The 27,553-nt window shown below is 46.5% G+C and overlaps 2 protein-coding genes across 3 annotated transcripts in view; one reads left to right on the top strand and one right to left on the bottom strand.

The window, feature by feature from the left end:
• Positions 1-458: 458 nt before the first annotated feature.
• On the top strand, positions 459-20,031 carry LOC136168503 (chymotrypsin-like elastase family member 2A). Its single transcript, XM_065936043.1, has 8 exons — positions 459-498; positions 764-852; positions 6,278-6,375; positions 8,083-8,211; positions 11,846-11,982; positions 14,719-14,864; positions 16,036-16,188; positions 20,014-20,031. The coding sequence occupies exons 1-8, from the start codon at positions 459-461 to the stop codon at positions 20,029-20,031; spliced, it is 810 nt and encodes a 269-aa protein (XP_065792115.1).
• The window catches only part of CASP9 (caspase 9), a 23,015-nt gene continuing 14,756 nt past the window's right edge, over positions 19,295-27,553 (bottom strand). Inside the window, exons 7-9 of one of the 2 annotated variants that reach the window (XM_065936041.1) lie at positions 23,910-24,089; positions 23,131-23,282; positions 19,295-21,250 (exon numbers count right to left, since the gene is read on the bottom strand). In XM_065936041.1, coding sequence (XP_065792113.1) covers positions 21,161-21,250; positions 23,131-23,282; positions 23,910-24,089 — 422 coding nt within the window. In that variant the 3' untranslated portion in view covers positions 19,295-21,160. The remainder of the gene's footprint in view (positions 21,251-23,130; positions 23,283-23,909; positions 24,090-27,553) is intronic. The other variant, XM_065936042.1, reaches the window with a different exon arrangement.

Genomic DNA, 27,553 nt, shown 5'->3' with positions numbered 1-27,553 from the left:
TCTAGACTCTACCCACTAGATCCAACAGTACCCCAGCCCCAGCCGTGACAACCAAAAATGTCTCTGGACGTTGCCAATTGTTCCCTTGGTGGATAATACCAGCACTATTGAGAATCACTGGCCTAGAACTGTTTGTTCAGCATGCAACCTAATGTTTTCTATGAAAACACAACTTCAAGGGCCAATATTTTTCTTCTTCTCATAACATATAACATAATCTGTTGAAAGCGGATAGAACCCATATTTCAACATCCACATTTGGCATCTTTTTCCAAGTATTTCCAGGGTGTCAATTAGGGAAAATGGAAAAAAGAATGTTGGACACAGGCCATTTTTCCACTGGGCTTTGAGAAAATCCCCATCTTGAATTTTCCTAGTATATCTCTGTCTGATAAGCCCACTCATAAAACCAGGCCCTTAGCCAGGGCCGCACATATAGGACTCCTTACAGACACACCATGATCAGGGCCTTACTGCTGTCTGCGTTGGTGGCTGGAGGTAAGCCCTGTCGCCCAGAGGCATGTTTCCAGCCTCCTGGTGGAACTGAGGATGGGACCTCCCTGCACCCACTGGGCTCAGTCCTGTGGTTGTAAGAAAGCTGGAGTGAAATTTCAGAAAAGTGCAACAAAGGGTAGAACTCTACAACCTGTAAAGATCTTTCCAGAACAGGGATTCTGTATTTGGGGGTTGGGAATTCAGGAAGTGTGGGGTAAATTGTTTGGGTCACTGCTTCCTGGGTTTACAACCCTTTCTCTTTCTACAGCTCTCAGCTGTGGGGTCCCCACTTACCCACCGCAACTGTCCAGAGTGGTTGGAGGTGAAGACGCGAGACCCAACAGCTGGCCCTGGCAGGTGAGTCCCCCATGCTCTACTTCTTGCCTCCCTGTCCTTACATCCATACCATCAGCCCTTTACCCTCCACCACAGGGTCTATTGCACTGGAAAAATGAGGATTGGTGGGGACTCAAAGGGCAGGATGGGGGAATTCTACAATAAAAAATACATTTTTGTGCCCTTGGTCAACCTTGGGGGTGGAAGGAGAGGGGCCTTCTCTAATGTGGATAAAGATCTGCCCTAGCCCACAAACCATCCACACAAATTCACAAATACATTCTTTCTGTTAACCAATCAGATGCTTGCTTACAAATATATTGTTATCTGAGAATCCATTCATCACTCTCTATGCAAATATTCCTTTCTTTCAGGAACAAATCAGTGCTATTTTATGCAAATTAATTCTTGACTACAGGCAAGTCGATGTTACCAATAAAGTAAATGCCTCCTTACCTTGAAACAATTCTAACAATAAGGTGACTAAAATGCTGTGTGGGGCACAGGCACAAATTATTAGGACCTGTTAATGGTAGGACTCATGAAAGAAATATGTGAGGCTTCAGTTCAGTTCAGTCGCTCAGTCATGTCTGACTCTTTGCGACCCCATGAATCGCAGCACGCCAGGCCTCCCTGTCCATCACCAACTCCTGGAGTTTACTCAAAACACATGTCCATCGAGTTGGTGATGCCATCCAGCCATTTCATCCTCTGTCGTCCCCTTCTCCTCCTGCCCCTAATCCCTCCCAGCATCAGGGTCTTTTCCAATGAGTCAACTCTTCGCATAAGGTGGCCAAAGTATTGGAGTTTCAGCTTCAGCATCAGTCCTTCCAACGAATGCCCAGGACTGATCTCCTTTAGGATGGACTGGTTGGATCTCCTTGCAGTCCAAGGGATCTCAAGAGTCTTCTCCAACACCACAGTTCAAAAGCATCAACTCTTCGGCACTCAGCTTTCTTCAAAGTCAAACTCTCACATCCATACATGACCAATGGAAAAACCATAGCCTTGACTAGACGGACCTCTGTTGGCAAAGTAATGTCTCTGCTTTTTAACATGCTATCTAGGTTGGTCATAACTTTCCTTCCAAGGAGTAAGCGTCTTTTAATTTCATGGCTGCAATCACCATCTGCAGTGATTTTGGAACCCAAAAAAATAAAGTCTGACACTATTTCCACTGTTTACCCTCTATTTCCCATGAAGTGATGGGACCAGATGCCATGATCTTAGTTTTCTGAATGTTGAGCTTTAAGCCAATTTTTTCATTCTCCTCTTTTACTTTCATCAAGAGGCTCTTTAGTTCCTCTTCACTTTCTGCCATAAGGGTGGTGTCATCTGCATATCTGAGATTATTGATATTTCTCCCGGCAATCTTGATTCCAGCTTGTGCTTCATCTAGCCCAGCGTTCCGCATACACTGACATAAATAAATATAGTAAAGTCTTTCTTATCTGACATGATTGGGATTGAGTAATAGGCTCAGTGGTAAAGAACCCTCCTGCCAATGCAAGAGACCTGGGTTTGATCCCTGGGTCAAGAAGATGCCCCAGAGAAGGAAATGGCAACTCACTCCAGTATTCTTACCTGGAAAATCCCATGGACAGAGGAGCCTGGTGGGGCTACAGTCCATGGGATTTCAAAGAGTCAGACAAGACTTAGCAACTAAACAACAAATTGAAAGTTTGGTTATAGATAAATTATTAGAAATCACACATATATCCTTTAAACACTTATTTTAATTGAAAACTTGTAAATACACATTAGGCACCAATCTATCTTGTATAAATCATCCCCACAATATATCATCTGTAATTCCATTTCTTTATTATTTTTTTTTCATTTAATTCCATTTATTTAAAGTAGAGTAACTGACTACGAGATACTCAAGAAGCAATCTGACAGCCCTTCCGGATTGTGATGACCTTTTTTTCTCAGTTTTTCAGTTTTTTCATTTATGCGTAATTCACAGCAATGTTTTAAAATTCATGGTTATCTGGTCTCTTCCAAGCACTTACCTTAGTTTCCATGTAAATCACAACTATCTTTTAGAACTCATATTTCATTGATTACATATTTAATTAATACACATAATTACAATATGAGTACAACTGGCATATACAGGTTTGGGAGCAGAAAGGTTGAGTGGGGTGAGTTTACAACATAAGTGAGTGCTCAGAGTGCCCCATGCAGCCATCAGTAGGTTTCATGGAGGGAATGCAACATCCATTCATCTTCCCTTCAATTAGGAGAGCTTCAGTCATAGATAGTGATAGACAATTTGCAATTTATGTATTGGATTGGCCACAAAATTCATTCAGATTTTTCTATGTTACCAAAAGAAAACCTAAACAAATTTTTTTAGCCAACCCAATACTTAGCTCTGTGTATTTTTGCCAGTTCTACTTTTCTCACACTCCCACAATATATTTTTTCTGGGAAGTTGGAAGAGGGGGCCTATACCTCCCCCTTAAGTAGAGGTCACCCTTGTGCTGAGAAACAGTCAATGCCGCCTACCAAAGTATCTCCTCACCCTCTGGACCATTTGCTCCACCTCTGTACCACTTGCTGACACAAACGTATCCTTGCCTTGGGAACCAATTGATGCTGATCTTAGAAGAGTCTCACTACACTTCCTGCTTCTGCTTCCCTAGGAGATTTTTTTAATCAGGATGGGTGGGCAGGTCAAGCAGGTTGGGGACCAGGGTGAGGCAAACGAGACGCTCACTTTGGGGGCAAAAGTTAAGGAAGCGCCACAAAACTCAGTAACCAAAATGAATTTTTAAGGCAATATTTTTTTAAAAAATCAAACTTTATCATAATGAACAAAATATCAAAATTTTAAACAAAGCCAATATTTTAAACAAATATAATTTGCTCTGCATTGGCTGAGAGGTCTCTTCTGTTCCACACTCATCTCAAAATAATGATTCTAGGTCACAATCCACTAGACACTGGAAAATAAAGTGCTAGATGATTTAAAATTAAAGTAGCTTGTGTAGGACTTCCCTGGTTGCCCAGTGTTTAAAACCCCTCATCTCCACTGTAGGGGGCCTGGATTCTATCTCTGGTCAGGGAACAAAGATGCCACATGCTGCAGGGCATAGCCAAAAAAAAAAAAAAAGGTAATAATAAAGTAGGATGTGTAAAGTTTCCACATAGATTCTGGAGCCAGACTATTTATGCTATGCCTCATACTGGCTGTACAGGTGAAGCAACTCAATTTACCTTTCTCAGTGAGTAATATTAAAAACATATGGCACCGCTTATGATGTGGACCACGTTGTACAAATTTCTATTCACTGCCTTAGTGTATTCATCCGTAAAGTGGGAATAATGTGCTTCATGAGATTACTGTGATTGTGATGTGAGCTTATTTACACTCTGAGCTCAGAACAGTGTCTGATATATGGTAAGTGTTCAAATTATTAGACATTTAAAGTGTTAGCTATTATGATTATTCATCATCCCAAGAGCCCTAGGCAAGCATTATAATCCCCATTTTCTAGACAAGGTAACTGGGGCTCAGCAAAGTTATATAATTGACCAAAGTGACCCAGTTAGCCTGGAGGAAAGTGCAGAATCAAATTTGGTTTAACCTTTGCTCTTGTGGCCACACTTTGCTGCCCACAAATTATATGTTTACACATTATTTCAAATTTTCACATCAGAAGGATGATTTCCACCTATTTGGAGATTTGGAGGTGGGGCATCCTTTTAGGTATCTTTTTAATTTTGTCTAATTTTAAGCATTGTTTTAAAAAAGTCAGTTAATCTAAGTCCCCTTAATGTGAAGCAAACAAGAAAATGTCATGGGGATAATCAGAAATGATGTTTGGAGAAGAGTAGCATCACCCCTGCTTCTCCTCCCCAGGAACCACGGTCAGAGCAGGCAGTGCTCTCTGCCACCCCCCTCCTTTATTTGGCCGTGGTAGGGACTCCAAGGGGAAGGAGATGGGACAGCTCCGACAGAGACCCAAATGGTGCCAAATGCAACCACCTTAAAGTTCCAATCCACACCTATTAACTATCAAATCTAAGTGGAAACAAGTTTTTCTGTAAAAAAAAAAAAAAGTGGAGGAGTCATCAGGGGTACACTTAAGTATTTTCATATTCCTATGAGTGGATTTAGTCTTCAAGGAAAAACTGAAGAGCCATAGGCGACAAGTTTGGCAAGAGAGACCAGACACTTGCCCTGGTGAGTCCATATTCATTCATCCACTCATTTTCTGGTTACCTCACTTGTTCAATTTATTAAGGACCCACTATGAGACAGGAACTGTTCTAGGCACCTGGAATATAGCAGTGGAAATAAAATTCGCGGAGCTTATGTTAAAGTGGGAGAATGAAACTATGAACAATTGAATGGGCAAATTCATAACATCAGGTGATGTTAGACACTATGATGAAGAACAAAACAGGACAAGAGGAAAGAACTGTGTGTGTCCATATGTGCGCATGGATGTGTAAGGATACACGTGTACACTTGTGTAGACATGAGTGTGCATACCCTTAGATAAGGTGGTCACAGAGAACCTCACAGAGAAGATAACCTTGAGCACAGACCTGCAGGAAGTGAAGGAGAAAGCTATGCTAAGACTTTAGAGAAGATTAGTTCAGAGAGAGGGAATAGCAATTGCAAAGGCTCCAAGGCAGAAATGAGCTTGTTGTGTTTCCAGAACCTCATGGAGGTCAGTGTGGCTGGAGCAGAAAGGGGAATGAGAGCCTGTAAGGTGAGGGTGGTCATGTAGAACCTTGTAGGCATTGTACAGTTTGGAGGTTACATTGTATGAGAGAGGAAGCCATGGGCAGGTCAGAGCAGAGGAGAAACATAATTAAGCTCACATTTTAAAAGGATCATTCTGCCCACTATTTACAGTGGGTTTGCCATTTACCAAGACAAGAAAACGTAAGGAAAGCGCAGATTCGGGGAGTGGATGGGGGGAGCAAAATTTTGCCTTACACATATTAAACTGGAAGACTATGTCCTGAAGGAATAGCTCCCAAGAAAGGAAAAATCCCAACAGTTTTCACACTGAAGAAAGATATTCAAAACAATTACTTCCTGGACTTCCCTGGCAGTCCAGTGGTTGAGACTCCCCGCTTCCAACACAAGGAGCCTGGCTTCCATCCCTGGTCAGGAGCGAAGATGCCACATGCCCTGCAGCACAGCCAAAAAAAAAACTTTTTTAACTAATTACTTCTTAATAGTGTTTTTATTTACATTTTTGACATTTTGTTCATCATAGATTTTTTGTGTTGATTTTCTAAAGATTATTAAAATGTTATGTAGCTGGATTACAGAGTTTCTTCATGCCCCCTTAGATTTTGCACCTGAGGCGAGTGTCTTGCTTGCTCAGCTTCCCCTGCCCCCACTCCCGGGGCGGGGATGCTGCAGAGCAGAGAGCGTGGCCCTTTCAGCTATGGGATCACCTGTGCTTCTTCCCAGGTCTCCCTGCAGTACAGCTCCAGCGGCCAGTGGCGTCACACCTGCGGAGGGTCTCTGATAGAACAAAACTGGGTCCTGACAGCAGCCCACTGTATCAGGTAATTGCTATTCCCCCATCTCCCCGCCCGCTCACCCTACTGGCCAGCACTCATCTCTCAGAGTTAGAGCCCAGATGGCCCAAACCACCCCATATAAAGGAGCATCACACATAACCACTTCCTTGGCCAAGAAATACGCTCTCTTTGATCTGTAGTTCAGTCCGTTGGTCAGTTGCTAGACCCATATATATGACATGGATTGACCGTCCTGTGCAGGGCACTGAGGGGGGACCATGGGGAGGGAGAGACCCATTTTCTGTCCTTTTGGGGCAAACCAGATATGGCCTCTGGATCTGGAACTGGGTCCCCTTGAGCGACTTGAATGACTTCTTCAAGTCTCAATACCATCACCGGCAAAAAAGCAGATAACAATATTTGCAGTAATTGTGGTTTAGTCGCTCAATCCTGTCTGATTCTTTACGACCCCATAGATTGTAGCTTGCCAGGCTCCCCTGTCCAGGGGATTTTCTAGGCACAAATACAGGAGTGGGTTGCCATTTTCTTCTCCAGGGGGGTCTTCCCAACCCAGGAATTGAATCTGTGTCTCTTGCGTTGGCAGGCAGATTCTTTACCACTAAGCCACCAGGGAAGCATCCATGGGTATTTAGTGTGGATTCAATGAGATGATGCATTAAACGGGCCAGCACAGAATAAGTGTTCAATAAAAGTGAAACTAGCACCATTTTAAAGGCCCACAGGGAAAGGAAAGGCTCTGTGACATCCATTGTTCACCTGTCCTCTTCCTTCCCCACAGCCTCTGCTTAGCTTACCCAGGCTGGCGCTCACTGGAGTTTCCACTGGGCCAGTGGAGTCCTGGTTTTAGCTCTGAGTTGTCACTAACGAGCTGGAGAGTAAGACTTTGGACCAGTTAGTCCTTCCTAAGCCTCAGGCTGGCTTCCTAGGCGGTTCAAGGGTAAAGAATCCACCTGCCGAGGTAGGAGACGCAGGAGATGCAGGTTTGATTCTTGAGTCAAGAAGATCCCCTGGAGAAGGAAATGGTAACCTACTGCAGTATTCTTGCCTGGAGAATCCCATGGACAGAGGAGCCTGGCGGGCTACAGTCCATTGAGTCACAAACAGTCAGATACAATTGAGCGACTGAGCACACACACACACACACACACACACACACACACACGCATGCAAGCCTCGGGTTCCCCATTTAAAAATAGGAAATGAGGAGTTAAACTAAAAAAAATGGCCTTGGGAACTTCCCTGGTGGTCCAGTAGTTAAGACTGTGCTTCACTGCAGGGGGCACAGGTTCGATCCCTGGTCAAGGAAATTCTGCATGCCATATAGCTGTGGCCAAAAAAGATAATAAAATTTAAAAATTAAAATAGAAAATGCCCTTTAAGTCAAATAACTACAGTTATCTGTATCCATCTCACTTCCCTTATAGTAATATAGAGCTTATATTATTATAACTTTTATTTTATATTATAGTTTACAGTTAGCATAAGATAGTTGTAATTACTGTTTTGCTATAGTTAGTATGCTATGTTGTAACTAACCGATTGCCCCAAGGAAAGAAAAATTCCCAGTGCCAACTAGTGGCTCTTGGAGCAGGATCTGGTTTGGGTCTGCCAGCACTGTCCAGGGCTGGCCTCTAACCAGTACATTCACTGGGGTGTCCCAGCCCATAGGGCTCAGAGAGAGGAAAGGACAGCCTAAAGCTCACCTTCCCTGCCCGGCCCTCTCTCTCCCAGCTCCTCCAGGACCTACCGCGTGGTGGTGGGCAGGCAGAATCTCTCCACCGATGAGTCTGGCTCACTGACCGTTGCAGTCTCCAAGTCTGTGATACATGAGAAGTGGAACTCCAATCAGCTTGCCCAAGGGTGCGTTCTGTCTGGGTGCACGTGCCGGGTGGGTTGGCAGGGACACAGACTGGGGGTGGGCTATCTCACAGACAAAAGTGGGCGCCGTCCCATCCTTTGCTCCTTCTGTAGGGAGGGGGGAGAGGTTCTCAGCCCCAAAGATGCCTGGACTGGCGTGTGACTGGGGGTGGCGGGGTGGGGGGGGTCCTAGATCTCCTGCCAGTTAAGTCTACAGGGTTCCCATCCACCCCAGGCACTCACTGACCATGGATTTATTCTGTGCCAAACCCTGAAGACACAGAGATGGGTCTACAGGCCCCACGACTGGGAGTGGAGTCCAAGAGCAGAGTGGGACATGGTCCTTCCTGCCTTCCTCCACCCTGTGCCTCCTCCCAACAAGATCTTTTTTTTAATTTTTTTTTTATTTTTTTTAATTTTTTTTCATTTATTTTTATTAGTTGGAGACTAATTACTTTACAATACTGTAGTGGTTTTTGTCATACATTGACATGAATTAGCCATGGATTTACATGTATTCCCCATCCCAATCCCCCCTCCCACCTCCCTCTCTACCCGCTCCCTCTGGGTCTTCCCAGTGCACCAGGCCCGAGCACTTGTCTCATGCATCCAACCTGGGCTGGTGATCTGTTTCACCATAGATAATATACATGCTGTTCTTTCGAAACATCCCACCCTCGCCTTCTCCCACAGAGTCCAAAATCTGTTCTGTACATCTGTGTCTCTTGTTCTGTTTTGCATATAGGGTTATCATTACCATCTTTCTAAACTCCATATATATGTGTTAGTATACTGTATTGGTCTTTATCTTTCTGGCTTACTTCACTCTGTATAATGGGCTCCAGTTTCATCCACCTCATTAGAACTGATTCAAATGAATTCTTTTTAATGGCTGAGTAATATTCCATGGTGTATATGTACCACAACTTCCTTATCCATTCGTCTGCTGATGGGCATCTAGGTTGCTTCCATGTCCTGGCTATTATAAACAGTGCTGCAATGAACACTGGGGTGCACGTGTCTCTTTCAGATCTGGTTTCCTCGGTGTGTATGCCCAGGAGTGGGATTGCTGGGTCATATGGCAGTTCTATTTCCAGTTTTTTAAGAAATCTCCACACTGTTTTCCATAGTGGCTGTACTAGTTTGCATTCCCACCAACAATGTAAGAGGTCCCCTTTTCTCCACACCCTCTCCAGCATTTATTGCTTGTAGACTTTTTTTTTTTTAATTTTTTATTTTTCAGTGGGTTTTGTCATACATTGATATGAATCAGCCATAGAGTTACACATATTCCCCATCCCGGTCCCCCATCCCACCTCCCTCTCCACCCGATTCCTCTGGGTCTTCCCAGCCCACCAGGCCCGCGCACTTGACTCATGCATCCCACCTGGGCTGGTGGTCTGTTTCACCACAGATAATATACATGCTGTTCTTTCGAAACATCCCACCCTCACCTTCTCCCACAGAGTTCAAAAGTCTGTTCTGTACTTCTGCGTCTCTTCTTCTGCCCTGCATATAGGACCATCGTTACCATCTTTCTAAATTCCGTATATATGTGTTAGTATACTGTAATGTTCTTTATCTTTCTGGCTTGTAGACTTTTGGATAGCAGCCATCCTGACTGGCGTGTAATGGTACTTCATTGTGGTTTTGATTTGCATTTCTCTGATAATGAGTGATGCTGAGCATCTTTTCATGTGTTTGTTAGCCATTTGTATGTCTTCTTTGGAGAAATGTCTGTTTAGTTCTTTGGCCCAACAAGATCTTTTAAACACAAAGACTCCCTGATGCCCTGCAAGGGAGCCTCGGTAACAGACAAAGCAAGGTAGTCAAGGGTTCAGAGCTCAAACCCTAGTGATGGTTCCACGAGCAGGGAGACTCTACTTCACCCCCCAACTTCTTAGACAAGCACATGCCACCCCATGCTCACCCTGAGCCTTTGGTGACCATCCGCCCCACTCGTGTTCCACATACCACACTGGATGCTGGACGCATAGAGGTGCACAGGCCACCACAGCAGCTCTCAGGGAGCCCATGGCCAGAAGCGTGACTGTGAGGCAGTGCGAGGGGTGGTGAAGGAGACTGATGGCTTAGATATGAATAACGACCATGTGGCATTGTTGGCATCTCCCCACCAGGGACAGAAAGTTATCTTCCCTTTTCCTGCTTCCCCATCACCATCCTAGAACCCAGAAGTATCCATCATCCTCTCCCATCCCCCAAAAGCGCGTCTGCAGTTCCAGAAGGGCCTTTAGAAAGAAGAACCCCAGCCATCTCTTCAAATTTGCATACTTTAACCACATACAAGGCCTCTTCTGCAGTCCAAGATGCCACTTTTGAATGGCTGCCCAGAAAGCTCACTCACCAAATCTTCTGATGACTCTACATCACAGCCCAGGAGAAAGCAGAGGATGCCCTGTGGCCATAACTCTCCGCGCTCTTCCATCTGGGCAGCCTGCTGTGGTCCAGCACTGATGATGGCTAAGAAAGGATGCAAGGAGTCCATGAGTCATAAGTCAGTCTCTGCCCCCAAAGGGACTAGTCTACTAGATGAAACACACACAGACAAGACACTGGAAAGCCATAAAATGACACAGAATGTGTCCAGAGAAGCTTTAAGAGATGGGAAGGAGATGCCTGGGCAGAGTGGAGAGAGAGATTTTTAGCTACATATGGCCTCTCTGCATGGCCTCTCCATGTGGCCTTGACTTCTTCATGGCCCAGAGGTTAGGATCCCATAAAAGCAATCTTGAAAGACCAGACAGAAGCTTCATCTCTTGTCATGACTTAGTCTCAGAAGTCACATGGTGTCACTTCCTAAATATCACAGGCCCCCCATCCCCAGCCAGGAGGAAGAAACTGAGACCCTCAACTCTCAGTGGACAAAGTGTCAACATCACATTGCAACAAGCACCACTAGGTGGGAGATCTCATTGCAGCCATCGTGGAAAATGTGATCTGCCAATCACTATAAGTTTTCTAGACAAGGACATGAAACTCAAGGATAAATCTGACAGCAGAGCTCAAGGTGGAAGAGAGAGTGCAGAATAAAAGCAAAAAGTTCTTTCCATCTGAACATCTGCTGTTTTCTAAACCAAACACAGGAAGTACAAGGCAAGCATGGACATCACCAAGCAATCATGGATTTATTCCCTTGCTGATACTGGAAAGAACCTCAGAGTCCTTGTCAACACAGTCTGCCAGGCAACTAATCCATCAGAGTGGACTTTGCAAGACAGACCTACTTGCCCTCTCTGTTTTAAACAATCCCCTGAAAGGCCTTTAGGAATTTAGGGCTTCAAGCTCCACCAGGGACAAAATATAGTCCTGGGGGGACTTTTCCAGTGGCCCAGTCGTGAAGACCCTGTATTTCACTGTAGGGAGTGTGGGTTCAATCCCTGATAGGGGAACTAAGATTCCACACGCTGCTGAATGTGGCCAAAATTTTCTTTTAAATGCAATCTTGGGGTTTAACCATAGCTGCTCCCAATCCCTCGTAACTCCAACAGAAGGAAGATTCAGCATCAGTCCGGCCGGGGACAGGGTTCAGTGATCCCAGCTGGGGCTCGAATCAGAAATATAACTGGGACAGAACCAGTCAACCCTCTGGTTATGGTCTGCTTCTTTTCCAACCCAGGAACGACATTGCCCTGCTCAAACTGGCCAGCTCTGTCCCCCTGACTGACAAGATTCAACTGGGCTGCCTGCCACCTGCCGGCACCATCCTGCCCAACAACTACGCCTGCTACGTCACGGGCTGGGGAAGACTGCAGAGTAAGTGGGTGCTGGGAGCCCCATGGCTCCCAATGGAGGGGGGCGATGTCACCCCTGTTCAGTCAGGGGTTTTCTCTCCATTCATCCTCCAAGGAGTCTGAAAGAAGTGCCTGCTGCCTTGGAGAAGGAAGATAGTGTAGACAGATAAGGGCTTCCCAGGTGGTTCAGTGGGTCAAGAATCCACCTGCAATGAAGGAGACGAGATGCAGGAGACAAGTGTTCATCTCCAGGGTCGGGAAGATCCCCTGGAGGAGGGCATGGCAAACACTCCAGTACTCTTGCCTGGAGAGTCCTATGGCAGAGGAGCCTGGTGGGCTACAGGCCATTGGGTCGCATAGAGTTGGACACAACTGAAGTGACTGAGCACGCACTCATGCACGCACATAGATAAGAATTCAGAATGCCTGGGTTCAAATCCCAGTTCCTCCACTCACTTGCTGTGTGGCCATCTGCAGATTGCTTAGCCTTTCCATGTTGAAGTTTCCTCACCTGTAAAACGGGGGTAATAACTGGCTCTGTGTCACAAGGTTGTTGATAATCCTTGGGAAGCATTTAGACCAGTGCCTGGCACATGGTGCGATGTGTTAGCTCTTGTCACTGATACCATGGCTACATGACATCTGGCATGGAAGTCCCTCATGTGACCCAAAGCCAGAGCCTAAAATAGCATTCACCCCCTGACCTCAGGATTCTACAGCTTCACAAAGGTCCCCCCTTCCCATCTCAAACCTCACTCGTCATGTGCCGCCTGACCTTGCCACTCAGACTCTGACCACGTGTGGGTCTCCTTTTGACATAAGCCCTAAGGGTCAGAAATCCAATGACAGTAAGGCACTAAGCAGGAGCAGAGGACTTGCCCTCCTCTTGTTAAATCACCAAAGGTTTGGAAAATTCTAGGAAGGCCCATGCAAATAAGTGGCTGTTTTTTCTCATAACGACAAACCTGAAAGTGACACTTTTTTACAGAGGTACATCAACACACATACACTCAAACTGATATCACCCTCTTGCCTGGCTTATCTGCAAAAACAGGACCCATGGACACTTAGCAGAAGTGAGAAGTGGGGATGTATCTCTTACTTATTGAGATACAAATTCAGTCACTGGTTCATTTATCAGAAAACACCCAGGCAGAATGTATTTCACTGGAGGCAACAAGAGCCAGGTAAGTGTCCAAGTGCTTGATTTTATTCCCAGCTATGTTGGCCACTAGCTGTGTAAACTCGGGCAAGCCAGGTTGGAGCCTCACTTTCCTCCTCTGTAAAATGGAAATACAGTTGGTGAACATTAAAAGAGATGGGAAAATGCCCATATACTTGCAAAACGTAACACAGGTTAGAATAGAGTTAATTAGAGTGCTCTTGGGAAAACTGCTTAACTTCTCTTGGCTTCAGTGTCACACCTGTCAAAATAGGAATAAATATCTATCATGAGGATTAGCATAGTATTTTTAAAGCCTAATAAAATGCAAGTGAAGAATACTATTAAGCCTGGCCATTAGTAGCAGTGGTGATAGTAATGAAAGTGTGATGGCAGTGTCATTGGGAACAATTAGGGAAGCTCTACTTTCAACACATTCAAATATTTTTCCCAACCTGGGGCTCCAAATGCCAGCAGGCTCATTGTCATATTTAAGGTAAGTGGTAGAAATCCATGGAGCCAACTCAGTCAAAAGGGGAGTTTGTTATAATGATTTAAGAGATTCAGTGTTCACCTTCAGCCATGAAATTATAAAAAAAAAAAATGCTTACTCCTTGGAAGAAAAGCTTTGACAAACCTAGATAGTATATTAAAAAGCAGAGACATCACTTTGCTGACAAAGGTTCATACAGTCAAAGCTATGGTTCTTCCAGTAGTCATGAACAGATGTGAGAGTTTAACCACAAAGAAGGTTGAGAGACAAAGAACTGAAGCTTTTGAACTGTGGTCCTGGAGAAGATGTTTGAGAGTCCCTTGGACAGCAAGGAGATCAAACCAGTCAATCCTAAAGGAAATCAACCCTGAATTTTCCTTGGAAGGACTGATGCTGAAGCTGAAGTTCCAATACTTTGAACTCCTGATGCAAAAAGCAGACTCATGGCAAAAGACCCTGATGTGGGGAAAGATTGAGGGCAGAAGGAAAAGGTGGCGACAGAAGATGAGATAGATGGATGGCATCATCAACACAATGGACACAAGTTTGACCAAACTCTGGGAGATAGTGAAGGACAGGGAAGCCTGGCGTGCTGCATTCCATGGGGTTCTCAAAGAGTCAGACGCAACTAAATGACTGAACAGCGAGAGACTCAGTCAAGGGCAGAGAGAGCCAGGCTTAACGAACAGAAGAAAATTGGACACTGAAAGATTGTTAGAAACTCAGGAAACCCTCTCTCAGAATTTCTTTTCCTCATGGGTCTATTTCATCCTTCTCTCCCTAGAAGAAAATGGTGGCCACTACCAACAGTTCCCAGATTTATATCCTCTCTGGCTGGGATTTCTTAGTCCCAACCCCAAATTCCCAGGAAAAGGAGCTCATTGACTTAGCTGGAGACAGGTGTTCACCCCTGCACCAATCAGCAGTGACCAAGCAACTGTGAGGATACAGTGTAGGCAAATTGGCTGCTTCCATGGCAACCCTATGGATGGAGGGAAGTAAGAGGGACCAGAGAAAAAGGGGCTGGGCATAAAATTCAGTAGGCATCCCCTACTTGCTTTTTCCCTTTGTCCCTGTAACACCTTCTCTCTTGTCTCATGCAGCCAACGGAGCTCTTCCTGACATCCTGCAGCAGGCTGAGCTGCTGGTTGTGGACTACGCCACATGCTCCCAATCTAGTTGGTGGGGCAGCACTGTGAAGACCAATATGATCTGTGCTGGGGGTGACGGCGTGACCTCCAGCTGCAATGTGAGTCCAGGAAGTCACCCCCTCCCAACAAAATGGAGCTGAAGGTGGGGAGAGTCTGTCGGGGTCCTAGACTCCATCCTCCCACCTGCCGGCAGAAGTGCTAGGAAGCAGCTTCACATGGTTGAGACCCTGACCTTTGCCCTTGCAGTCTCCAGAAAAGATGTTTTGAGATTCTCCTTGTAATAGTGTCTACCCTCTCACTGCTGGAAAGTCCTACCTTGAATTCCATTGAGGTCTCTCATTACTGTCATCAATCTTATTCTTTCCCTCTTTGTTGGAAGAGAGACAAGGGGACCTATTTGCTGAGTCAGGACCTTTCTGAGATGATTTCAAGTCTATCTGTTGGATTAACCCCATTCATGACTGTTGCTTCAGGGTAGCTACCACACAGCATTTCTAGACACACTATCTTAACCAAACAGACTTGCTATGTGGTGGACTTTGCAGCCGAGTGAGCACAGAGTGGGAAGGAGCCTCCTGTGTCCTTCAGATCACACTGGAGACCTCCACTTTCTGCCCATGCAGACCGGCTCCCAGGAAACTCCCTCAGTGGGAGGAAACTCCCGACGGTGGTGGAGTGCATGAATTTCTAACTCAGGGACACATCTCAGCTCCTTCACTTACTGCCTGCACAACCTCAGACTGAGAGGTTTTGCTTTTCTCTTCAGTGAAACGGTGTGTGTGCTTGCCACTCAGTTGTGTCCAACTCTCTGCGACCCCGTGGACTATAGCCCTCCAGGCTTCTCTGTCCATGGAATCTCCATGCAAGAGTACTGGGGTGGGTTGCCATTCCCTTCTCCAAGAGATCTTCCTGACCCAGGGATCGAACCCAGGTCTCCTCCATTACAGGCAGATTCTTTACCATCTGAGCCACCACGTAGCAATACTTACCTCATAGATTTTTGTGAAGATGAAATGAATTAAGGCCTATTAAGTGCTCAGCACCATTCCAGGCACCCAGAAAGAGCAAGGGCTAGCGCCTATCAGTATTATGGTGCCATCTTGAGCCGTGACTTCGAGGGCTGGCCTCAGGGAACTTGGCGACCCACATGGAACAATATAAATACACTGCCAATGTGTAAAACAAGGGCTCTGAAGAGCAGCCCCCGCCCTTCCCATCCCCCTGCCCAAGCCCCCAGGCCCCTCCGAACATGACTCTGTTCTTCCCCAGGGGGACTCCGGCGGGCCACTGAACTGCCAGGCGGATAACGGCCAGTGGCAGGTGCATGGCATAGTCAGCTTCGGCTCCTCCCTCGGCTGCAACTACTACCGCAAGCCCTCCGTCTTCACACGGGTCTCCAACTACAATGACTGGATCAATTCGGTAAGAACTGGAGAAGCCCCCAGCCCCGCAGGCCCTGCCCTGCTCCGGCCCAATGAGGGCCATGCTCACCTAACTTCTAAGAGTCCCCTCCTTCCTCCTGAGAGCTAGAAAGTGCAGACTTGGGCAACCTCCACAGGACTCCCCGTGTGCCTTCATAGTTTCTGTGTAAGTTGAGTGAAAAGGCACATAGAGGATGGTTTTGTCCAAAGAGGTTGAAAATAAAAATTACTCCTCCAGCATTAAGAGCAGTTTTCCTAGGATTCATGGAGTATTTTACTTTTCTCTATCTACATGTAAGCCCAGACCCCACTGCCCAATGCTACATTTATCTGCAAAGCCTAAAACTCAATCATTTGAGTCCCCCACAGACTTAGTTGTTCGAAACTAGTCCTAAAGAGCAGTGTTAAACCTTAATGACCCTGATTAAGTGATACATAAGAATTAGTTACCTCCACTGTAAATTTACATTTAATTTTATGTAGAACCTATGATGTAAAATATCATTGCAACTTTCTTAGATAATTACAGGAGAGGTAAGGGATTTTCAGAGGCAAAAAGACTTCTTGAATTCAGGAAAAGAGAACCAAACTGTTTTTTTAAAAAAGCTGAATCACATGTTCTGGGGTTACATGTGTGCTGTGCTGTGCTTAGTCACCCTGTAGTGTCTGGCTCTTTGTGACCCCACGGACTGTAGCCCACCAGGCTCCTCTGTCCATGGGGATTCCCCAGGCAAGAATACTGGAGTGGGTTTCCATGCCCTCCTCCAGGGTATCCTCCCAACCCAGGGATCGAACACAGGTCTCCTGCACTGCAGGCAGATTCTTTACCATCTGAGCCGCCTGGGAAGCCTTGGTTATGTATTCAAAAAACCATATCTGTGTTAATGGGGAAAGGTCTATTATAGGTTATTTTATAGCCCAAAGTAACAAGACTAATATATGTTATTTTATTAGCTGGTAGATAAAATTTTTATAAATGTAATCAATGCTTGTTTATAGTGGTAGAATTTTTCATTAAAATCAAACAAGTTTAAAAAATAACAAAAAATAAACCAAAGGGTCCCCCAGATATTCTGTAGGGTGACCAATCATCTCAATTCACCCTGGACTGTGTTTCCTGGGATGCAGGACTTTGTGTTTCAGACCAAGACAGTTCAGGAGCTGAGTTTGTCCCACTACAACTGTGACTGTGTCCCCAAAGAGCTTGATCCTGCGAGCTCAAAATCAGTTCCTCACAAACTTCCAAACCAGCTCAATTCCTATTTTTTTAAAACAATGAATAAACATTCATTTATAATGGAAACCAGAAAGAATTGTATTTAAAAAAAAAAAAAACTAGCCCCAATCTTGGGAGTCGCCATGGATATAATCAACAGTAGGTGGAAACAGCCAGAACATGGCGAGATGTCACAAGAAGGGCAAGCCTGGGGGTTACCTGGGGGAGGGATAAGGTGTCATGCCTGATAATGGATGTTTGAGAGAGGGGGGAAGAGAAGGACACTGTGCTGATTGGGGGCACTTTTTTTCTTCCTTTTTTGTTTGCGCTGGGTCTTCTTTGTTGTGCACAGGCTTCCTCTAGTTGCAGTGAGCCGGGGCTACTCTCCAGTTGTGATGTGAGAGTTTCTCATTGCAGTGGCTTCTCTTGTTGCAGAGCATGGGCTCCAATAGTTGCAGCACGTGGGTGTAGTTGCCTTTCGGCATGTGAAATCTTCCTGGACCAGGGATCGAACCCGTGTCCCCTTGCATTGGCAAGGGGGCACTTTTTTACCCACCTCCCAGCATTGCCACCACCTCAGTTTGCTCTTCTGTAAAATGGGACTTGAACTAGATCAAGACTCACTCACTCTTTTAGGAGACAGAACAAGTGGGAGTTGTAGTGTCAGAGCGCTCAAAGAAGGGAAAGTTGGCATCTGATTTCATTATTTTAAGTTGAATTTACGGAGAGCTGCTTAATTAAACCAAACCAACACTCCATTATAAAATCAAATATGACACCACAGCCGTGAACATGCGGTCCCAGGAGGAAGACAGCACTGTCAAATGGGCACTGTCAAAACAAGCAGGTGGCTGTCTCCGAGTTTTCCCATTAATACTTGCCGGCTCCTTGTTCATTTGTCTGTCTGTTGGCGTTTCCTTTGCCAACAAGTGGTTATAGGCACCAGAGGCTCCAGAAAAGTTTGTTGGAGAAAAATGTAAAATCAAGAAGAGAGTGGCCATTAATTTACAAGATTTTTTTCAGTCAACTGGGGAAAAACTATGATCTCATCTTGGCAGAGGAAAACCCGAGTGCGACTTTGGAGGTGCCACCAGCATTTCAAAGGAGCCTGGCCCAAGACAGATTAGAGGGGAGGATAAGTAGGGTGTTTTCCAGCCAAATCCGGGGATGCTCTCCAGCCCCAGCTGCTGTGAGTCACCAGGCAGCTGGCCCTGGCAGCACCTCGGGGGCCCCAAGCAGGGACGGGGAGCAATTGTCCTGTCTTCTGGTCCCAATATCAGCTGTTCCCAGCCACGGACACACGCACAACAGAGCAGGCCTCTGCTGACAGCCTGGCCAGATGTCAGAGGGGATCAACAGGGAAAACAGGGCTTGCGAGGCAGCTGGGAAAGGCTCCTGCGTTCCCGGGACAGCAGTCAGGGTAGGCACATGTGACAGGTTCCAGGAGCAGCAGAGCCAAGCTGCCAGTTGTTCTCTGGGGGAGGCCAGCCCGGCAACTGCAGAGGGGCCAGTAGACCCTTGCAGTGGTCCCAGCCTGGGGCACACTGTGTACAGCCTGGAGTTCCAAATCCAGACAGGTGACGAATCAAGGCCAGGAGCTGCAAAATTGACAGGAGACAGGTGGCCAGGGGCATTCATCCTTTCAACAGATATTCAATGAGTCATCAGTATTCACCAGCTTTATTTTTTATTTTAGAAGGTAATACATACTCTTGGTAAAAAATATGAAAAGAATATAGGAGTGTATCAAGTCAAAAAGTAGACGCCCCTCATTTGTATGACACTTGCAATCCCACCATCCAGAGATAATCATAACTAACACTTGGTGTGTGGTCTTCTTGATTTATTTAGGTGCCTCTATAAAACATCTATATATGTACATATAAACACGCTGTCTTCTAACCAAAAATAGGATTTTACTACTCATACTGTTCTGCAACTTGGTTTTTTCACTTAACACTGTATCACACTATACATGTGAGCCCATATATATCTATTCATTCTAATTAAGATTCCATAGTATGAATATAATGAATGAAGCTTTCATCTCTTTTCCTATTTTCCCCTCTCATATAGCTGCAATGAACATCCTTGGACATACATCCTTGCACTGGCCAGAGTCTCTATGCTACACAGATCCTTCAGCATCAAAGGATCATGGAGTTGGCACATTAGAATGTTGAGTAGATGCCAAATAGCTTCTGAAAACGGGTTATAGCCCCTTCCATAGCACACAACAGTACCTGGCAAACAGCAGCAATTGTTAACAATTTTGGGCCTCTCAAATCTTTTGAGAAACAAATCACATCTATAAACATGCCCATCCATACATTTGGCATGTAACTTTTAAGAATTCCCAGCCCCACTCCACCTCTGCCCTGAAGCCCAAACTGAACTGCTGGCTAAGACTCCTTTTTTACAGGAAATCCATTTAAAGCTGTGATGACGTCTTTTCTCCCAAGCATCATTAGAGCTCCTGGGGAGAACTGCTTCAACTCCAGCTGCCTGATTCACACAGGCAGTGCAGAGTGGGGAGGGAGAAAGCTGGGAATCTGCACACAAGGCTTGCTCTGCTGAGTTAATCTAATTATTTTCTTGTGTGTCCTGCAGGTGATTGAAAATAACTAACCACCAGAAGTCCCTGGGACTGTTTCAGACTTGGAAAGCTCACAGGAGAAAAATAACAATAAAGTGACAACTACTTGAATCACATCTTGCTGAGAGTCTTATTAGAAAACTGTACTCGTGTTTAGGGCCCTGAGAGCAAGAAACAGGCTCCAGGTCTTTAAGCTGAGCTTACAGGCTCAGCAAGTGGGTGGGGGATGTGGGGTACAAGAGTCCTGAAGCCAGGAAGACACAGGCTGGACTCAAGAAAGCCCAAGTCTGGCCATGTCTCTCCACTGGTTAATTGTGTTCCGTAGACAAGTGACTTAACCTCCCCCAACACACAGCTCCCACCCCAGTCACTTCTTGGGATGGGATAAGGGGTTCAAAAGAGATAAAAGCTGGGGAAATATTTCCCAAAAAGCCATATATAAGCCTTTATATAAAAGAAACAATAAAAAGTTAGAGCAAAATAAGGGAGAAATGGGTGAAAGAGAGTTCATATTCACCTTTTTTTTTTTTTAAGAACACTGCAATATAGAAAAACTTGATAATTTTTAAAATTTCATTTAGGATTTACAAATTCTAGCTCTTCAGATTCTGGTAGCCCTAAACTGATCTAAGAGAGATGCTGGTTTGTTTGTAGCCAAAATTTCCTATAGATCAGTGGTTCCCCAGTAGGGGTCTATGAGGAAGATTTGGCAATGTCTGAAGATATGTTTGGTTGTCAAGACTCAAGAGAGGTGGGTGGAGGCCAGGCTGCTCAACATCCCACAGTGCACAGGATGGCCCCACAACAAAGGATTCTCTGGCCCCAATGTCAGCTGTGCCGAAGCTGAGAAGCCCTGATGTAGAGAAAACACAGGGGTCACAGGCCACAGCCACGAGCCATGAATGGGTCACGGGCAAAAAGCCCCATAGTGTCCACAGCGTTCTGCTCCTCCTCCTCCATCGCTGGTCATTTGGCTCCAATTTGGAAGCTACTAGGACTGTCTGAAGCCCATGGGGAAACAGCAGAGCCTCTACAGGCTAAAGAATCCTCCGATGGATGTCAGCCACAGTTGCAGGAAAGTCCAGGCCTTAGACACAGCCAGAGCTGGAGCAGGAAGGTTTCAGGGTGAACAGTAAGGCAGGGTGAGGGGTCCTGATCTCATTATGTTTTAAAGAAAAGTTTTTTCCGGAGAAAATTAAAACAGCCAGGGATCTGTTTGTAAGTTCCTTTCACTGAAACAGCATTAGCGACCTGTGAAAACATAACCACCGGGAGGCCTGTGAGTTCTCTCCACTGAAAGAAGAACTGTGAAGTCAGAACTTCAAAAACAACTCTAGGGACTTCCCTGGTGGTCCAGGAGTTAAGACTTCAACTTCCACTGCAGGGGATGCAGGTGTGATCCCTGGTCAGGGAGCTAGAATCCCACATAGCTTGTGGCCAAAAAACCAAAACAGAAAACAGAAGCAATGTTGTAGCAAATTCAATAAATACTTTAAATATGGTCCACGTCAAAAAAAAATCTTTAAAAAATAAAATAAAACAAAAAACAGCTCTGGCTGCAGCCTTCTTGAGTGTGTGTATGTGTATGTGTGTGCTGGGCAGGGGGCGGAGATAAGGGAACAAGCATTTCAAGTTTAGAAAAGTTAAAATTCACCATAGAAATAACAAAATAATGCCATTTGCAGCAATATGGATAGACTTAAGAGATTGTCATACTAAGTGAAGTCAAACAAAGACAAATACCATAAGTGAAGTGAAGTTGCTCAGTCATGTCCGACTCTTTGCGACCCCATGGACAGTAGCCTACCAGGCTCCTCAGTCCATGGACATTTTCCAGGCAAGAGTACTGGAGTGGGTTGCCATTTCCTCCTCCAGGGGATCTTCCCGACCCAGGGACTGAACCAGGGTCTCCCACATTGCAGGCAGACGCTTTACCGTCTGAGCCACCAGGGAAGCCCATATACACACTATTAAATATAAAATAGGTAACCAATAAGAACCTACTGTATTGCACAAGGGACTCTACTTAATAGTCTGTGATGGCCTATGTGGGAAAAGAATCAAAAAAAGAGTGGTTAAATGTATGTATAACTGATTCACTTTCCTGTTCACCTAAAATTATTAATAACACAACACTGTAAATTAACTATACTCCAATAAAAGTTTTATAAAAAGAAAATTCAAAAATTCACAAAATTCAAGTCAAATTAAAAGGTCTACAAGAAGAAAAGCTGAGAGAAGAGACCGGGCCCAGGAGCTGAGCTGTTGCTTAGCCCTGATGGGCCCCACCTGCCTGGGAAGACTTTCTCACCCACGGCCATGGCTCATGGCACCCCTGCAGTCCTGCCAGGGACGGCCCCGCACCTGCTTTTCTCGTCTCCTCTGCTCAGCAAAGCTCAGAGCCCGAGCCTCCCCAGGAGGAAAGAGCGGTCCGAGCCCTCACAGCCCCTTCTCGTGGCACAAAAAACATGAGCAGAGCAGGAAGGGACCCCGCATGTTCTGAGCCCCTCAAGGAGCAACCACTCTGAGTGGGACACTGTCCAGCCATGCTTCGCTCTTCTCACTGGGGCCTCCCGAGTCGGGAGGATCCCTGGTTCTTGAGGGTCAAGAGAAAGACTACACAGTGGGGCAGAGGGTATAGGCCTGCGACCTGCCATCAGGGGCTGTGCACGGGTACCGGGCCGTCCCACGCTGGCACTAAGGACTGGCTCCATCAGTGGGGAGCGTGGGAGGCGTCAGCCTGGGACCTCAGAGGCCAGGGAAGGCTGTCTTTGGCATAATGAGCAAATGTCACTGCAGGCAGTGTTCCTGTTTGTTGTTTGAGTCAATTAGTCGTGTCCAACTCGTCTCGACCCCAGGGACTGTAGCCTGCTGGGCTCCTCTGTCCATGGGATTCTCCAGGCAAGAATACTGGAGTGGGTTGCCATGCCCTTCTCCAGGGGATCTTCCTGATGCAGGGATCGAATCCACGTCTCCTGCATTGGCAGGCGGATTCTTTACCACTGAGCCACCAGGGAAGCCCCACTCCAGGCAGTAACTTCGTCCATTTACAGAAGCAAAAGCATCAACCCTCAGGGCAAGCCTTTGGCTTGCAGAAGCAACTTCTAGCTTGGGCTTGGGGCCCTGCTCACCCCCACCCTGGGGAGGACACACTGGCCCTCCAGCAGCCTCACCCTGAGGAGGAGGGTCTGAAGGTCTTCACAGTGAGCCCACTGCTCAAAAACGCTGTCCAGGGTCTCGATGTACCAGGAGCCGCTCTTGGGATCCCTCCAGGAGACAAAGCCTGTGCAAGGAGAAAGGCTGAGCTTCGCTGAGGAGCCACCCTCCCCATGAGGCCCACCCACCCCCAGACCTTGACTGATGTCTATATGGACATCAGAGCCTGCATCTCTGGGCTCTGTGTGATCTTATTTCAATCTCACCATCACCCTGTGACTTTGGTTAGGACTCTTGTTTTCCCAACAAGGCAATCCATGCTTGGAGAAGTCAAGTGAGTCTTCCAGGGGATAAGAAAGAAGGAAATGAACATTTGTCACACCTGTTGTGTGCCAGGCACTGGGCTCAGCAGTGGGTCAGCCACCTTGTTAAAATCACCATGATGATCCCCAAGGTACAATTAATATTCCCATTTTAAAGATGAGAAGACTGAGGCAGGGCCAGGACAAGGGTGAGGAGACTGAGGCACACCGAAACAAGGGTGCGTGCCTCCTTCCATTGTGCATTGTCGGTGCCTCGACTGCCTCACCCTGAGCTGAGGCTCAGAGAGGTGAAGTAACTTACTCGGGGTCACACAGGCAACAAAGCGGCAAAACCAAGACGCACACCAGGTCTTTCCTTCACAGCACTGCTGCTTCCGGGGCAGATGAGGGGACTTGCCGGCTAGAAGGACGAGGTCTCCGGACCCGCTCACCTGGGAAGGTGGAGTAGGACACCAAGATGTCGCTGGGCGTGGGCAAACTAGACACGGCATCCGGCTGGTCGATGGAACGTGGGCCTTCCTGGAATGGGGTAGCATCCGTCTCAGGGTCGCTACTGGGAGTCTTATCTTCAGGGGAAGTGGAGGCCACCTCAAACCCGTGGTCTTTCTGCTCTGCAGGAAGCAGAAACAGACACAAGTTGTCAGTGAGACACCCACACCAGAGCTCCCACTTGGCCTAGTGCCGGGCCAACATGAGCAGGAAGCCTAAACAGGAGCTTTACTTTTACTAAAACAAAATTTTTCCATGTTCCTTAAATAAAGTGGGGGCGGGGGGAGCAAGAATGCAGACATTTTAAAAACAGCAAAAGAAACCAGTTAGAAGGTATACACACAAAAATAAAAAAAGAAGGTATACACGCCAAAGAACTGGAAACAGGTGTTCAAACAAGAACTTATGCAGCAATGTTCATCATATTATTCACAGCAGACAAAAGGAAGAAACCACTCATGTGTCCAGGGACAGATGAATGGAGGTATGAACATTCAACAGAATATTACTCAAGCTTAAAAAGGGATGAAATACCGCAATATAATACAATGTGGATGGGCCTCCAGAGTAGGCTAAGTGAAAGAAGGCAAATATCAAAAGCCATATGATATCCTGTTTATATGAAGTATCCAAAAGAGGCAAATCCAGAGAGAAGAAAGCAGATTAGTTGTTAGGAGGGGGAATGGAGTGACTGCTACCAGGTATGGAGTTTCTTTGGGAGGATGATGAAATGTTCTAGAATTAGATGGTGATGATGGTCCAACAACATCGTGACTGCACTGACAGCCACTGAATGGAACAATTTTTAACAGTTAAAATGGCAAATTTTATTTTATGTAATTAAAGATCAAGTCACAGGTTTCCCTGCTGGCTCAGTGGTAAAAAAATCAGTTTGCCAATGCAGGAGACGCAGGTTCAATCCCCGGTCTGTGAAGATTCCACATGCAACTGAGCCTGTGCACCACAACTATTGAACCTGTGCTCTGGAGCCCGGGATGACTATTGCACAACGACTGAAGTCCAGACACCCTAGAGCCCAGCTCTGCAACAAGAGAGGCCACCTCAATCAGAAGCCCATGCACCACAACTAGAGAGTAGCCCCCCGCTCACTGCAACTGGACAAAGCCTGTGTGCAGTTATGAAGACCCAGCACAGGCAAAAATAAAAACTCAAGTCACATTAGGGAGTTCACTGGAGGTTCGGGGGTTGAGTTACCACACTTCTACTGCAGGGGCAAGAGTTTGATCCCTGATCAGGGAACTAAGATCCCACAAGCTGCACCACCAAAACAAGAGAAAGAAGGCACCTAAAGAGTTTCAGTAAAGACAGACAGAGGGTGGAGGGGCCCAGAGGTTTCTGGAGTGGGCGGCTGTGACCCAATCTCCCTTGTGAGAAGGGAGAACAGTCCTGCGGGGAGAAATGGCACCTATCAGGCAGGTCCCAGGGCAGGAGAGCGGGAGGGTTTGTGTGGCTGGATTCATGGTGGGTAACAGCAAGGAACGAGGAAAGTCACGGTTCACCCAGGGAACCTGGTGTCCCACCTGCAGGAGACAGAGATAGGACAGATGACTCTAGAAACCCCACAATAATGACCCCAATGTCGACTGACCTCTCACCTGAAGCTCAGAAACCTGGTAATCTGTCTGTGATCTCACGGCTAATATGCAGGGGACCAGGACTCCACCCTACATTCTTCTGGCTCTCAGCTACCCTGCTGCTTCCCATGGGGGCCCCCAAGCCTGCACCGGGGGCTTCTTAGATCTGTGAAAACTGGACAGCTATCCCAGGTCACTGCTTCCGGTTGTCTTCTTGACCAAGATTCTGGAATCCATCCTGGGTTCCGGGAATGACTTGAAGTGGGACGGGGAAGGGAGCGTGGGTCTGGGTTAGGAGCATGGGGCTGTGGCTGGGTCCGCCCAGGGTGGCAGGGTGCAGTGGGATAGGAGGCACTTCAGCAAGGGGGATGCTACAGGAAGGGCTGAAGGAGACGGGGCAGGCAGAGGGGCTGCCTCTGAAAATGGAGCAGAGACAATGGGCTCTGAGAGGGGAGGATGGGGGACAGAGGAAGAAGGGGGCCAGACAGGGGATATCGGCTGTGTCTCGATTCACGCGTCATCCTCCTACAAATCTGAGGGGGAAGACCTCACCTACGGGTTATGCAGGTAAGGCACTGCTTTCTTCTTAAGGAGCCTCACTGATTCAAAACTCCTGTGAGGAAGCCTGACTTCCCATAAGAACAGACACAATGGGACGAGGCACCATTCCTTCAGGACATAAAATCCACAGCCACTGTCGTCCATGATTCTTCCTTCCTGGCCTCTCAGCATGACCTCCAAAGTTCTGGATGGGTCACCCCCAAATCTCAGGCCCCTCCGCTCTGGCCAAGTTCATCACACGGCTTACTCACTGACATTTCACACCAGAGTTACTGACTCTGAGGTGCGTTCTTCCACCTTGGTGCCCACGCTCTCTCTTAATGAAAGGGCAGATGACATTTAGAAGATTTTTAAATGGTTTTAAACAACAGTGAATCTTAAAATAGCAACACGAGTCTCCAAAACCCAGGGCAGACCAGTTCAGAGACGTGTAAACAACAGGACACCTCACCAGACGCTGGCAGGGATCCGCAACCTTTGGGTATTTCTGGTCTCAGTTGATGGTGGCGCCCTCACGTGGCAATAGCGTTAAACACACGACCCCACGGCGTTAAAACACAAGGGTGGAAGCAGGGACCTGAATTTCAAAGGTGGCACCTTAATTACTGCTTTCCAGCTCTGGAGTTCTCCTGTTCTCAGTTAATTGTTTGGTTTAGTTTTTATTGGTGGGAGTCTACATTACTTCAGATTTTGCTCACAGATATTTTTATATGATTTTATTTCAAAGTCAATTAGAATGCACAAAAGATGCAAGCATACTACGGGCTTTGTGTCAGGCAGGGGCCCAGCTGTAGGGCAGATGGGACTAGCCCTGCCCTCAGAGGGTTGACCAAGGGATGAAGCCATCTCAATACTAGGAGAAAGTGCTAAGACAAGGGAAGAATAGGGGCTACAGGAGAACAAAGGCCAGCGAACCCTGACTCTGTGCAAGGAAGGGGATATTCAGGGAAGACTTCCTGGAAGCAGTGACAATAAGTCGTAACCAGAAGGATGGATGATTAAGAGTTAGCCAGGAGATAAGGCAGAGGGATGGCACATAGGAAGGCTGAGGAGTAAGCCAGAACCTGACATCCTAGGAAGCTTGAGCAGTGCTGGGGTGGGCACAGCATGCCAGGCGGGGAAGGCAAAGAAGTCAGGGCCAGATCACCTGGAGATGACCTCATGTCCCATAATCCAGGACACACAATGTTCTTCTCTCTTCCTCTTTTATTTTACAAGAAAACCAGGTAACGGTGAAGTAGGGCTCAGGTTTAAAATCATGGCATATAGCAAAGCTACAAACAATCTAAATAATCCTTAAAAATTATTGACTCCCTAATCCCAAAGCCTTTGAGAATTCCAACAGTTAATCCAGCAGTGGCCTCCCTTTCTCTGTAACAGTGAGAGGGAGCTGGGTTGATGGAGGTCAGGAGAATGACAGGAGCTAAAGA

Source organism: Muntiacus reevesi, chromosome 5 (genome assembly GCF_963930625.1).
Source record: "Muntiacus reevesi chromosome 5, mMunRee1.1, whole genome shotgun sequence".
Lineage (NCBI taxonomy): Eukaryota > Metazoa > Chordata > Mammalia > Artiodactyla > Cervidae > Muntiacus > Muntiacus reevesi.
The sequence above is the reverse complement of the archived record's forward strand: the minus strand, read 5'-3'. Positions and strand labels throughout refer to the sequence as shown.